Raw genomic sequence first — 15,785 nt, 5'->3', positions numbered from 1 at the left:
CAGTCAAAGGCTTTGGCTTAGTCAATAAGGCAGAGGTAGATGTTTTCTGGGACTCTCTTGCTTTTTCCAGGATCCAACAGATGTTGGCAATTTGATCTCTGGTTCCTCTGTCTTTTCTAAATCCAGCTAAAACATCTGGAAGTTCTTGGTTCACATACTGTTGAGACCTGGCTTGGAGAATTTTGAGCATTACTTTGCTAGCATGTGAGATGAATGCAATTGTTCAGTAGCTTAAACATTCTTTGGTATAGTCTTTCTTTGGGATTGGGATGAAAACTGACCTTTTCCAGTCCTGTGGCCACTGCTGTCATTTCCAAATTTGCTGGTATATCGAGTGAGCACTTAAACAGCACTGCCTTTTAGGACTTGAAATAGCTCAGCTGGAATTCTATCACCTCCACTAGTTTTGTCTGTAGTGATGCTTCCTAAGGCCCACCTAACTTCAGCCTCCAGGATGTCTGGCTCTAGGTGAGTGATCACACCACTGTGGTTATCTAGGTCATTAAGATATTGTTTGGTATAGTTATTCTATGTATTCCTGCCACCTTTTCTTAATATCTTCTGCTTCTGTTAGGTCCATACTGTTTCTGTCCTTTATTGTGCCCATTACCACAAAGAACAACCCAGAAGAAGGTCATCAGCATATACATGGCACATTAGAAAAGGTTTATACCTGAGTATATTGAGGGTGTGCCGTACAACAAAGTAACATCGAAATTTACCACCTCATTGGTATTTGGTCAAAACTTTAAAAAAAACTGTTCTGAGAATTTCCATAGTACCTTTTATGACAATTATCTCTAAATTGTGTTATCTGTTGTATCAATTGTTTTCCGCTCTTTATACTAAGTTCACTTTTATTTTGTAATTTTAACTGCCTACAAAGAACAGCATGTTAAGAATTGTAGTTTTGCTTACCATTTATTTAAATGGTAAGAAATGTTTTCAGTTTCCTTAACTAGGCTTTATTTCCAGAAAATTTAAGACTAAAACATGAATATGAAAGACCAAAGGAGTTGTACATGTAGAAATGTACTTTAAATGCTTCGCCTTTGCAAGTGCTACTGTTTTCATGTGCCAAACACAACGTCACACCTCTTTCAGACACACACATTACAAAAACTACAAGGAATTATCTTGGAGTTTTGTGTCAAAATCATCTGCAAATAAATGTATTTAGAAGGATTAGAAAGTAAAATGATAAGAGAAACATCAGGTTGATAACTGACCTCATTCAATACTCATTAATACCCCATGAAATTTGTATTCTATGAAGATCTGAACATCTAAAAGAAATATACATGAAAAATCTTGAACTACTGTCTAACAAGTAAACCTAATTTTAACACATGTCAAAATAAGGTCAATGATTTTTCCATATTATCACCTTCTGTCTGATCATATATTGAAACATAGGGGGAGAAATCTCCAGGGCTATTTGCTGACTGCTTATCAATTAGATTAGAGTCCCTCTGAATGACTTGATTCCTAATTATACAGCCATAGAGTGATCAGAGACAATGTCTTTGCCAATGCAATTAACTTTTTTTTTATATGAGATTAACTGGATTTGATTCACCTGCATAACTTGCTTACAAGGTTAATCTCTCTTGAGACAGTAGTATTGTTTGGCAGTGTGGTACTATGTAAAGAACAGCTCTCAAGTAGTCAGGTCAATTTAGTAACAAACTGGCATTGTGGAAAAATCCAACTTTGTATGCAACTGTAATAAAATCAAACGCCAAGTCTCCTTGTACTTACGTCAATAATATTCAGAAAGCAAAGATTCAATTTAACCCCCAAATCATAAATCTGAAATGTGGTTCCATAATATATCTAAAGTTTCTTACTTACACGCTACATTGAAGGAAATTAAGTGCCCAGAGAATTTCTCTTTTCAACTGTATTCAGTCAGTGAATAGGACTATAAAATTGGCAAAGGCTGTGCCGTGACAGCTATTACTAGGACAACCTTAACAACTTAAAATAAGCTTTGTTTGACATTATAAAAGAAGCATTATGACAATAATTAGATAGGTAGGGTCCTTCAAGTTCTCTAAGACCAAAGCTATGCAGTAAAAGCACACGAGACCTAACCACTGCTTGTAAATCTTATCTCAACTTCAGCTGACCCAAGAGGATCCACCACCCAGTCGTGCCCATTAAAGGAGGAAGTCAGAAAGCTAGACCGAGTGTTATTTAAATAGGTATGTATGAGGGGCAGGGGTTATGACAGCCATTGAATGTGAATTACGGTGCCCTTCCAAAACAGACTGGATGATAACGATCAGTCTGCCTGACTGTGATTAAATAAATCCTGGCTGCACTAATTTCTTTTCTTGCCAAGAATTTTCTTTGTCTGAGAGGAACCATCCTGTGAAGCAAAAACAAACATAGGTAAATGTTCTCAGAGGGAAAAAATAAATGCCTTTCTCACCATTTCTAGAGGCAAAGTTTCATGTTATTGCTGATATGAGTCATGGTGGGAGCAGGGGACCTGTCTATTCATTTTCTACTCTATTTGAACACTTAGAGCTTGGCACATAGTAGGTGTTCAAGAGACATTTGTCAAATAAGTGAACAAATAAATATTTTGTTGTTTTAAGGTTTGCAAGTTATATTATTTAAAAGAACTAGATTTTATCTTTAACAATTATATTGATATCAATAACACCTTATGTTTTGAATTCTTAAATGAAGGACACACATTATCAATAAAGCATAGATATATCCTAAGGTACATTATGAGAAGATTTTATTTAGAAAAGAATATTAGTAAAATCCTGAAATGTAAGAGAAGTTAAAAATCCAGGAAATAAGAACAAGATGCTATAAATAAATAATTCAGAAAAAGAAAGAGCTAGGAGATTTAACATCTAATTAATGAATTTATGCTTGACAGAAAAATAGAACAGATAAAAATGAACAGTGTATTTTACTGAGTTGTTTGAATACAGCATTTTTAGATAAGATGCTTACTAAGTGTCTAATTAGTAAGACAAAAAAGTGCCAAACCAAGGCATGGTATTTGAAACATTTCCAAAACATGGGATAAAGAGAAAGTACTGAGTAAAGCTGAAAGAAAAATGATCACATAGGAATCAAAAGTACAGCAGACTTCTCAAGAGTAACAGTACAAACAAATCGACACTTAAGTGACACCTTTAATATTCTAAGCAAAAATATTTTTAAAAACTGGAATTCTATAACCAGCCAAAGTATCCATTGTTTTGGATAGAATAGAAACAGTTCGGTCTGGAACATGCTGAAGGCTCCAGTCAAGGAGAAATCTGGAGAAAAATACTGTTCTGTATACAAGAGGTAACTAAGAAAAAAATACAAATATAGGATACAGGAAACAGGGAAGCTAGCAGCAGAGGAAAGGGGAGATGAATGTCAGAATGAAGTTTCTGGGTAGATCTAAATAGCATCCACCCTGGTTGGACAGAGTAGAAAGTCTAAGGCCTCCAGAAAGGGTGTAGCAACAGTGGACTTACTAGCTAAACAGAATTTAGAGAAATTTAAATCTCTTGTTTCAGTTTCAAGAATTCATGACAGGTATAGCTAAACACAAGTAAAAGGAAAAATGGACTTATTATAAACACATTATTGATAGGGGAGATTTTTGCAGAAACTACCACTTCTGGCATTAATATGTCTACAGTCAATAATGTGTTAATTGAAAGAAGATGGAATATAAAGCCAGAAAAGTAATGCTATTATAACAGCATAACACTTAGCTCACAGTCCATATTTATAATAATAACTTAAGTTATTGATATTAATATAATCAATGTTTCTGAAGTCAATATACTGAAAGGACAAAAAGAGGGTGAGTGCTGGTGAGAAACTGAGGAACAAGGTACTGGTAGGCCAAATCATCATCTTCCAAAATAAGAAGTCAAAGTAATGTATAAAATTGCAGAATAAGCACAAAGAAATATGAGAGCATCCCAGAAGAAAAAGCAAAACAGGCTTATAGAAATGTTCAAAGATGAGAACTGTGTGAGTATCCACATGAGGATATGTGTGCTGGGAGGAGGGGGCAAGATATCTCTGCATTTCATTGTAAGATTTGTAATACTTCTACTATCTACAAGAAATGTAGCAGAAAAATCATTTTTATGTATCATTTCTTTAAACATTTAAAAATCACTGGGAAAATTTTTCTTATTTTTTGGTTGTTTTTTAATGACAGTTCAATTCTACATAATGGATATCTCAAGCTACCCATAATTGGAAATTTAATTATATACTTCAACTCTAGTTTTTTTTTTGTCTTCAGGAACTCCAGAAGTTAATTAACATTTGTAAATTGCTAGAAAGTATTTTTTATGAAGACATAATGGCTTCCCAGGTGGTTCAGCGGTAAATCTGCCTGCCAAGCAGGAGATGCAGGTTCAATTCCTGGGCTGGGAAGGTCCCCTGGAGAAGGAATTGGCAATCTACTCCAGTATTCTTGCCTAGGAAACCCCACGGAAAAAGGAGCCTGGAGGGCTACAGTCCATGGGGTCACAAAAGTGTTGGACATGACTTAGCAACTAAACAGCAGCAGCAGACTGTGTTAAAGATTTTAGTGACCTTCTATGCTAGAGCGCCTACTTCTAATTTGTACATGCCATACTGCCACTTAACTAGGATGTTATTTTCTAGTCAGCAAATATTAAAGAATACCATAAAAGAGCGGCCAAGAGGAGATACTCCACGTCCAAGGTCAGAGAAACCTCAGTAGGACTGTAGTTGCTGGAGCAGCTGTGAGGAGATATCCCACATCAAAGTGCAAAGGAGAAGCCCTAGCAAGATGGTTCAGTTCAGTCGCTCAGTCGTGTCCGACTCTTTGCAACCCCATGAATTGCAGCACGCCAGGCCTCCCTGTGAATCACCAATTCCCGGAGTTCACTCAGACTCACATGCATCGAGTCAGTGATGCCATCCAGCCATCTCATCCTCTGTCGTCCCCTTCTCCTCCTGTCCCCAATCCCTTCCAGGATCAGTCTTTTCCAATGAGTCAACTCTTCGCATGAGGTGATCAAAGTACTGGAGTTTCAGCTTTAGCATCATTCCTTCCAAAGAACACCCAGGACTAATCTCCTTTAGAATGGACTGGTTGGATCTCCTTGAAGTCCAAGGGATTCTCAAGAGTCTTCTCCAACACCACAGTTCAAAAGCATCAATTCTTCAGCACTCAGCCTTCTTCACAGTCCATCTGTCACATCCTTACATGACCACAGGAAAAACCATAGCCTTGACTAGACGGACCTTAGTCGGCAAAGTAATGTCTCTGCTTTTTATGATGCTATCTAGGTTGGTCATAACTTTTCTTCCAAGGAGTAAGCGTCTTTTAATTTCATGGCTGCAGTCACCATCTGCAGTGATTTTGGAGCCCCCAAAAATAAAGTCTCACACTGTTTCCACTGTTTCCCCATCTATTTCCCATGAAGTCATGGGACCAGATGTCATGATCTAAATTTTCTGAATGTTGAGCTTTAAGTCAACTTTTTCACTCTCCTCTTTCACTTTCATCAAGAGGCGCTTTAATTCCTCTTCACTTTCTGCTATAATGGTGGTGTCATCATATTGAGGTTATTGATATTTCTCCCAGCAATCTTGATTCTAGCTTGTGCTTCTTCCAGCCCAGTGTTTCTCACGATGTACTCTGCATATAAGTTAAGTAAGCAGGATGACAATATACAGACTTGACGTACTTCTTTTCCTATTTGAAACCAGTCTGTTGTTCCATGTCCAGTTCTAAGCGTTGCTTCCTGACCTGCATACAGGTTTCTCAAGAGGCAGGTCAGGTGGTCTGGTATTCCCATCTCTTTCAGAATTGTCCACAGTTTAAGTCACAGTTTAAGACTATCCACATAGTCAAAGGCTTTGGCATAGTCAATAAAGTAGAAATAGATGTCTTTCTGGTACTCTCTTGCTTTTTCCATGATCCAGCGAATGTTTGCAATTTGATCTCTGATTCCTCTGCCTTTTCTAAAACCAGCTTCAACATCTGGAAGTTCATGGTTCACATATTGCTGAAGCCTGGCTTGGAGAATTTTGAGCATTACTTTACTAGCATGTGAGATGAGTGCAATTGTGCAGTAGTTTGAGTATTCTTTGGCATTGCGTTTCTTTGGGATTGGAATGAAAACTGACCTTTTCCAGTCCTGTGGCCACTGCTGAGTTTTCCAAATTTGCTGGCATATTGAGTGCAGCATTTTCACAGCATCATCTTTCAGGATTTGAAATAGCTCAACTGGAATTCCATCACCTCCAGTAGCTTTGTTTGTAATGATGCTTTCTAAGGCCCACTTGACTTCACATTCCAGGATGTCTGGCTCTAGGTGAGTGATCACACCATTGTGATTATCTTGGTTGTGAAGATCTTTTTTGTACAGTTTTTCTGTGTATTCTTGCCATCTCTTCTTAATATCTTCTGCTTCTGTTAGGTCCATACCATTTCTGTCCTTTATCGAGTCCATCTTTCCATGAAATGTTCCCTTGGTATCTCCAATTTTCTTGACGAGATCTCTAGTCTTTCCCATTCTGTTGTTTGCCTCTATTTCTTTGCACTGATCGCTGAGGAAGACTTTCTTATCTCTCCTTTCTATTCTTTGGAACTCTGCATTCAGATGCTTATATCTTTCCTTGACTCCTTTGCTTTTCACTTCTCTTGTTTTCACAGCTATCTGTAAGGCCTCCTCAGATAGCCATTTTTCTTTTTTGCATTTTTTTTCCATTGGGATGGTCTTGATCCCTGTCTCCTATACAATGTCACGAACCTCTGTCCATAGTGCACCAGGCACTCTATCTATCAGATCTAGGCCCTTAAATCTATTTCTCACAGAACACGGTTCTGTCTCAGTCTCTGTGGTGTCCCTGGGTCTTGATGTGCACAAGCTTTGTTTGAACCCTCTTAAAGTCTCCAGCAGGAATGGGGTTTGATTTTAGACGCGAATTTACCCCTCCTACTGTCTTGCTATTTCTCACTTCCACTTATGATTATACAGTGGAAGTGAGAAATAGCAATACTTATGATTATACAGTGGAAGTGAGAAATAGCAATACTTATGATTATACAGTGGAAGTGAGAAATAGCAAGATGGTAGGAGGGGTAAATGTGCATCTAGAATCAAACCCCATTCCAGCCAGAGACTTTAAGAGGGCTCAAACAAACCTTGTGCACACCAGGACCCAGGGACCACACAGAAATGAGACAGAACCGTGTTTGAGCATTACCTGTGGAGGTACAGGTCAGCAGTGGACTGCCACAGGGACAGCGGCTCTGGGTGCACCAGACTTTGGTATGGCATAAGCCCTCTTGGAGAAGGTCGCCATTAACCCCACCATACAGCCGCCAGAACTGCACAGACTGGGAAATACACTCTTGGAGGTCACAAACAGATCACTGTACACCAGGATCCAGGGGAAAGGAGCAGTGACCCCACAAGAGTTTGACCCAGACTCTTGTGTCTAGGAGTCTCCAGCGGAGGCGTGGGTTTGTGGTGGCCTGCTGCAGGGTTGGGGGACTGAGTGTAGCAGTACATGCATGGGATCTTTTGAAGGAGGTCACCATTATCTTGATTGCCTCCACCATAGGTTGGCCCCAGGTACATGGCAGGGAGGGAACACAGACCCACCCAACAACAGCAAACTGGATTAAAAATTTGCTAAACATGGCCCCACCCACCAGAACAAGACCCAGTTTTCGCCCTCAGTCAGTCTCTGCTATCAAGAAGCCTCCAAAAGCCTCTTATCCTTCTCCATCAGAGGGCAGATAGACTGAAAACCACAACTGCAGGACCTAACAGAAGCAGAAGATATTAAGAAGAGGTGGCAAGAATACACAGAAGAACAGTATAAAAATGATCTTCACAACCAAGATAATCATGAAGATGTGATCACGCAACAAGAGCCAGATATCCTGGATCAAGTCAAGTGGGCCTCAGAAAGCATCACTACGAACAGAGCTAGTGGAGGTGATGGAATTCCAGTGGAGCTCTTTCAAATCCTGAAAGATGATGCTGTGAAAGTGCTGCACTCAATATGCCAGCAAATTTGGAAACTCAGCAGTGGCCACAGGAATGGAAAAGGTCAGTTTTCATTCCAATCCCAAAGAAAGGCAATGCCAAAGACTGCTCAAACTACTGCACACTCATCTCACACACTAGTAACGTAATGCTCAAAATTCGTCAAGCCAGGCTTCAGCAATACGTGAACCATGAACTTCCAGATGTTCAACCTGGTTTTAGAAAAGGCAGAGGAACCAGAGATCAAATTGCCAACATCCACTGGATCATCGAAAAAGCAAGAGTTCCTGAAAGACATCTATTTCTACTTTATTGACTATGCCAAAGCCTTTGACTGTGTGGATCACAATAAACTGTGGAAAATTCTGAAAGAGATGGGAATACCAGACCACCTGACCTGCCTCTTGAGAAACCTGTATGCAGGTCAGGAAGTAACAGTTAGAACTGGACATGGAACAACAGACTGGTTCCAAACAGGAAAAGGAGTACGTCAAGGTTGTATATTGTCACTCTGCTTATTTAACTTATATGCAGAGTACATCATGAGAAACGCTGGGCTGGAAGAAGCACAAGCTGGAATCAAGATTGCCAGGAGAAATATCAATAACCTCAGATATGCAGATGATACCACCATTATAGCAGAAGGTGAAGAGGAATTAAAGTGCCTCTTGATGAAAGTGAAATAGTAGGTGAAAAAGTTGGCTTAAAGCTCAACATTGAGAAAACTAAGATCATGGCATCCAGTCCCATGACTTCATGGGAAATAGATGGGAGTAAAGGCTAACAGTGGGAACAGTGTCAGAGTTTATTTTGGGGGGCTCCAAAATCACTGCAGATGGTGACTGCAGCCATGAAATTAAAAGACGCTTACTCCTTGGAAGGAAAGTTATGACCAACCTGGATAGCATATTCAAAAGCAGACACATTACTTTGCCAACAAAGGTCCATCCAGTCAAGGCTATGGTTTATCAAGGCTATGGTCATATATGGATGTGAGAGTTGGACTGTGAAGAAAGCTGAGCACCGAATAATTGATGCTTTTGAACTGTGTGTTGGAAAAGACTCTTGAGAGTCTTATGGACTTTAAGGAGATCCAACCAGTCCAACCTAAAAGAGATAAGTCCTGGATATTCTTTGGAAAGACTGATGCTAAAGCTCAAACTGCAATACTTTGGCCACCTCATGTGAAGAGTTGACTCATTGGAAAAGACTTTGATGCTGGGAGGGATTGGGGGCAGGAGGAGAAGGGGACGACAGAGGATGCGATGGCTAGATGGCACCACCAACTCAATGGACATGAGTTTGGGTAAACTCTGGGAGTTGGTGATGGACAAGGAGGCCTGGCATGCTGCGATTCATGGAGTCTCAAAGAGTCGGACCTGACTGAGTGACTGAACTGAACCAGTCTAATCACATGGACCACAGCCTTGTCTAATGCAATTAACTATGAGCCATGTCGTGTATGGCCACCTAAGACGGACAGGTCATGGTGGAGAGTTCTGACAAAATGTAATCCACTGGAGAAGGGAATGGCAAACTACTTCAGTATTCTTGCCTTGAGAACCCCATGAACAGTGTGAAAAGGTAAAAAGATAGGACACTTAAAGATGAACTCCCCTGGTCAATAGGCGCCCAATATGCTACTGGAGATCAGTGGAGAAATAACTTCAGAAAGAATGAAAGGATAGAGCCAAAGTAAAATCAACATCCAGTTGTGGATGTGACTGGTGATCGGAGCAATGTCCGATGCTGTAAAAAGCAATACTGCATAGGAACCTGGAATGCAAGGTCCATGAATTAAGGCAAATTGGAAGTGTTCAAACAAGAGATGGCAAGAGTGAACATCAACATTTTAGGAATCAGCGAACTAAAATGGACTGGAATGGGTGAATTTAACTCAGATGACCATTATATCTACTACTTTGGGCAAGAATACCTTAGAAGAAATGGAGTAGCCATCATGGTCAAAGAAAGAGTCTGAAATGCATTACTTGGATCCAATCTCAAAAACAACAAAATGATCTCTGTTCGTTTCCAAAGCAAAACATTCAGTATCATAGTAATCCAAGTCTATGCCCCAACCAGTAATGCCTGAGAAGCTGAAGTTGATCGGTTCTATGAAGACCTACAAGACCTTTTAGAACTAATATCCCCAAAAGATGTCCTTTTCCTTATAGGGGACTGGAATTCAAAAGTAGGAAGTCAAGAAACACCTGGAGTCACAGGCAAATTTGGCCTTGGAGTACAGAATGAAGCAGGGCAAAGGCTAACAGAGTTTTTCCAAGAGAATGCATTGGTGATAGCAAACACCCTCTCCTAAAAACACAAGAGAAGACTCTACACATGGACATTACCGGATGGTCAATAGCAAATTCTGATTATATTCTTTAGGTATGACCTAAATCAAATCCCTTACAATTATACAGTAGAAGGGAGAAATAGATTTAAGAGACTAGATCAGGTAAGACAGAGTGCCTAATGAACTATGGACAGAGGTTCATGACATTGTACAGGAGACAGGGATCAAGACCATCCCCAAGAAAAAGAAATGCAAAAAAGCAAAATGGCTGTCTCAGGAGGCCTTACAAATAGCTGTGAAAGAAAAGAAGTAAAAAGCAAAGGAATAAAGGAAAGATATACTCATTCGAAGGCAGAGTTCCAAAGAATAGTAAGGAAAGATAATAAAGCCTTCCTCAGTGATCAGTGCAAAGAAATAGAGGAAAACATTAGAAAGGGAAAGATCAGAGATCTCTTCAAGTAAATTAGAGATACCAAGGGAACGTTTCATGGAAGGATGGGCTCAATAAAGGACAGAAACTGTATGGACCTTAGAGAAGCAGAAGATATTAAGAAGAGGGGGCAAGAATACGCAGAAGAACTGTACAAAAATGATCTTCATGACCCAGATAATCACAATGGTGTGATCTCTCACCTAGAGCCAGACATGCTAGAATGTGACGTCAAGTGGGCCTTAGGAAGTATCACTACGAAAGAAGCTAGTGGAGGTGATGGAATTCCAGTTGAGCTATTTCAAATCCTGAAAGATGATGCTGTGAAAGTGCTGCACTTAATATGTCAGCAAATTTGGAAAACTCAGCAGTGGCCACAGGAATGGAAAAGGTAGTCATTCTGTCCCTAAGAAAGGCAATACCAAAGAATGCTCAAACTACTGAATAATTGCACTCATCTCACACTGGTAAAGTAATGCTCAAAATTCTCTAAGCCAGGCTTCAAGAGTATGTGAAGTGAATTCCAGATGTTTAAACTGGTTTTATAAAAGGCAGAGGAACCAGAGATCAAATTGCCAACATCCACTGGATCATGGAAAAAGCAAGAGAGTTCCAAAACATCTATTTCTGTTTTATTGACTATGCCAAAGCCTTTGACTCTGTGGGTCACAATAAACTGTGGAAAATTCTGAAAGAGATGGGAATACCAGACCACCTGACCTGTCTCTTAAGAAATCTGTATGCAGGTCAGGAAGCAACAGTTAGAACTGGACATGGAACAACAGCCTGGTTCCAAATAGGAAAAGGAGTACGTCAAGGCTGTATATTTTCACCCTGCTTATTTAACTTCTATGCAGAGTACATCATGAGAAATGCTGGGCTGGAAGAAGCACAAGCTGGAATCAAGATTGCCAGGAGAAATATCAATAACCTCAGATATGCAGATGACACCACCCTTATGGTAGAAAGTGAAGAACTAAAGAGCCTCTTGATGAAAGTGAAATAGTAGGTGAAAAAGTTGGCTTAAAGCTCAACATTCAGAAAACTAAGATCATGGCATCCAGTCCCATCACTCCATGGGAAATAGTTTGGGAATCAGCGGGAACAGTGTCAGAGTTTACTTTGGGGGGCTCCAAAATCACTGCAGACGGTGACTGCAGCCATGAAATAAAAAGACGCTTACTCCTTGGAAGAAAAGCTATAACCAACCCAGACAGCATATTAAAAAGCAGTGACATTATTTTGCCAACAAAGGTCCATTTAGTCAAGGCTATGGTTTTTCCAGTGGTCATGTATGGATGTGAGAGTTGGAGTATAAAGAAAGCTGAGTGTCAAAGAATTGATGCTTTTGAACTGTGTTGTTGGAGACGATTCTTGAGAGTCCCTTGGAATGCAAGGAGATTCAAGCAGTCCATCCTCAAGGAGATCAGTCCTGAGTGTTTTTTGGTAGGACTGATGTTGAAACTGAAACTCCAAAGTTTTGGCCACCTGATGCGTGTTCTGACTCATTTCCAAAGACCCTGATACTGGGAAAGATTGAAGGCAGAAGGAAAAGGGGACGACAGAGGATGAGTGGTTGGATGGCATTATCAACTCAATGGACGTGAGTTTTGGTAAACCCCAGGAACTGGCGATAGACGGGGAGGCCTGGCGTGCTGCAGTCCGTGGGTTCACCAAGAGTTGGACACGACTGAGCGACTGAACTGAACGAAAGATGAAATACAAATAGGTTTACTAGAAAACATTTTTCTGGATATAGAGCACCAAAATAAAATAAAGAAGGCTTCATTATACAAAATACACTAGTCATTTTATTTTCTCTAAGAATTGAGGAATCAATGTACGGGAGGGGTCTTTCTCAAACAATAGTAGTCACAATCTTGAAATATTTAAGCCATCATGACTCTTGTTAATGTTTTATTCCTTGGTTTGGATTTTTTTTTCAGTTTCAACTATGGAACTTTACTTTTTCCCACAACTTATACTGTACCTATAACCCCTTAGGTCATTTCTGACTATACCACAATATAAATGTTTCTCTGCTCCTTAAATCAATTGTTCCAGAAGAGCTGCCTGTAGATAAATTTGATCTCTTTGGTTTACAGCTGTTTTCAAAATAATTTAGAACTCCCTCCTGGAACTCCTGAATTAGTCAAATTCTGTAGTTCTAATCATGTTTTTAAAGAAAGTAGAGTAAATATGTCATAACACAGTCACATTTGATAAATCTAATTACTTGGGTATTAACAATAAACACTTTCAGTTTTCTTCTGAAGGCAATATATAGAGCTGTAATGCAATATTTTTCTGTTCTGAAGTTGGTGGTATAGAAGCTGCAGTAGAATAGAGATGATTGTTTCTTTAAATAGCACAGCTGTACTTGTGGGTTTTCAATGCTAGTGTTCGGTGACCACTAATTTCATATCTTAGCAGGCAAAACTGTATTTTATTCATTACAAGTGAAGCACATTCTGAGACTCTTAAAGGTGACTGCATGATATCTAAGGGCTAAATGGATACTTGTCTGAACTCCACAGGACAGAAACTAACATGCACACTTGAAACAGTTTTGTTTTTACTGTTCAATTCCTTTCATGAAGTATGGGATTTCTTCTGGTTTTGTCCTTTGGGACTTCAAGCTACTTAGTAGCCACAAGGAGTATGACTAGAGATTACCTGGTACTCAGAGCAATTGAAAAGAGAGGTCTGCACTCCAGCACATATTCATAAAGCACACCTAACACTCTAAATGTAACGGAAATCACACTAGGGCTTTTTTTTTTGCATCATGGCATTCCCATTACACCATGGGTGGCACATCCCAAGCTACCAAAGAAGTTTCTTTAGGGATGCATGCCAGCTTCTGATGCCGTCCTCGGCGTGTTCTGGAGGAATGACATGGTATCTTAGATTATGCACAGATCCAGAAGATTATTTTACTGGCACAAAAAGAGTAATCTAAAATTCACAATTATCTCATGTTTTTAAAAAACACATTGTATCTATAACACTGACTGTTTTATTCATATATATATATTTTTTATATATATAAATGTGTATATATACACACACACACATCTATATATAAATATGTGCATGTGAGTATGTTTGAGTGTATTCATATAATATATAACTCCATACAGGTAGTTGAATGAGACTTCAATATTTCTGAAAGATGTTTCATTTTCCAGTATCTTGAGGATCTCCATTTTTTCCCAATTTTCTGTCATTGTATTAATATTTCTCTTTCAATTTTCCACAGCTGCTCAGTATTTTCCTTACTTTTGTTTATTCCATCATCTTTATCATCTCTAATTTCCTCCTAATGTTTTCTTTACTACTTCTGTGATACAGATCTAGTCATATTTTAACTAAAATTAACTAAATTACTCCAACTCAAGAGGCCCTTGGTTCTTAAAGTTGAAGAAACTTGAATATCATAGCAAAATAGTTTATTATCTTTTTTCTATTTTTTGATTCTGTGTGTATATCTAGCAAGCTAGTCTTCTATCATGAGCTAAAACTGCAAGTAGCTCAATCTGAGATTTTTTTTTTAAGTAGAAGACAAAGTGAAATGACTTTACAGTGTACTCTCTAATTTCTAAAAGCCTTATCTCATGTCATGTACATAATAAATATTTGAAAAAGGCATCACAATGGAATGAGTGTAAACTTTAGACAGATATAATCTCCAACAGATTTTGAGAAAGAGTAATTTTTAACATTTTGATGAAAGGCAAAATCTAATAAATATATAGGAATGAAGCAGGTAAATTGTTTCAAAAGCTTAATTTTCTTCAAATCAAAGATTTCATCTGAAAGACAAAACGAGAAAACAAGACAATTCTAGTTTATTCAGCTCACTACAAGTCATAAGTAACCATACCTATACGGCCTGGTGTTTGCTATTAGCAAAAATATTTAAAAGCGAAGAAAGAGTAGATAATAAACAGCAATTGATAAAGTAAAAGAGAGTTTTACCAAAGACAGTCAGCTCTGCCGGATCACTGTCTCTCTCTCCCACCATGTTGGTGCCCACACATGTATACATCCCGGCATCACTCTTTCTGGTATTGGAGATCATTAGTTTCCCACCACGGATCTGTTAAAATTGGAGGGAAAAAACAAAAAAAGAAGTAAATAAAGGAAAATGGAGAAGAAAAGAAACAGAGAAAGAAAGGTCATTAATAAAAAATCTTGAAAAAGTAAGCACATAATTTTTCTCTAGAAGAAATAGCTGAGTGTCTAAGACACAAAACTCCTCCACTCTTTTGGCATCTTTTAAATTCTGCTTCCAGGTAAGCCTCCATATTCTCTTTTTAGAGAATGCTTCTTTAAGGCAGTCTTCCTCTCTCTTGCCTGATCCTATTTCGAGACTTGTGACTGCTGCCATTAAACCTCATGGTTGGTCTTCACTCTGAAATTCTGTTGAATTAATTTCTATTGACATCTGTCATCAGAAAGAAGCACTAGATATTTTATTTGGATAATATAATGAGACCCAATTGACTCAAAAGAATTCAATGAGTATTTGTTGAGTACTTTTATTGGCTGGGCAGTGTTCTAGGTCTTTGAGATTCAGCAGTAAATTAAATAGTAAAAATCTCTGTCTTCATGGGGTATTTGTTAGCATTAAAATTATCTTTGTCTCAACTGTATTTATAAGACAACTTCTGAAGAGGGATGTGAGGTTGAAAAAAACAAATAATTTTTTTGAATGATGAGTATGACTTGGTACAAACTGTTGGCTTTGTATATGTGGCCCCTAAATGTTTCTTAAATAAGAAGCATTTCTGTTTGAATAAACAAATATAATGATGTTAAAATATTGTTTGTTAAGAGGATACTACAGTAGAATAAGCTTTTCAGTAAGTGTATTATCAACTTACAAGTTCTTTTCCAATTTTTAGGTTTTTTGTGTTTTTAACAATCACTCTTAAAGAGATATGAGATGAGAATACGCTGGTTTTCTCCTTTACTTTTTAACTTCACAGGCAGACAGAACTCAAGTTTCATCAGACATATTTCAGGCTCT

General features: G+C 38.5%; 1 protein-coding gene across 1 annotated transcript in view; it reads right to left on the bottom strand.

Annotated features, from left to right (window-relative positions):
• ROBO2 (roundabout guidance receptor 2) overlaps positions 1-15,785 on the bottom strand; it is a 665,634-nt gene that overhangs the window by 176,383 nt on the left and 473,466 nt on the right. The window contains exon 4 of the mRNA XM_069578659.1: positions 14,732-14,852. Coding sequence (XP_069434760.1) covers positions 14,732-14,852 — 121 coding nt within the window. The remainder of the gene's footprint in view (positions 1-14,731; positions 14,853-15,785) is intronic.

The sequence above is a fragment of the Ovis canadensis genome, chromosome 1 (genome assembly GCF_042477335.2).
Source record: "Ovis canadensis isolate MfBH-ARS-UI-01 breed Bighorn chromosome 1, ARS-UI_OviCan_v2, whole genome shotgun sequence".
NCBI lineage: Eukaryota > Metazoa > Chordata > Mammalia > Artiodactyla > Bovidae > Ovis > Ovis canadensis.
The sequence above is the reverse complement of the archived record's forward strand: the minus strand, read 5'-3'. Positions and strand labels throughout refer to the sequence as shown.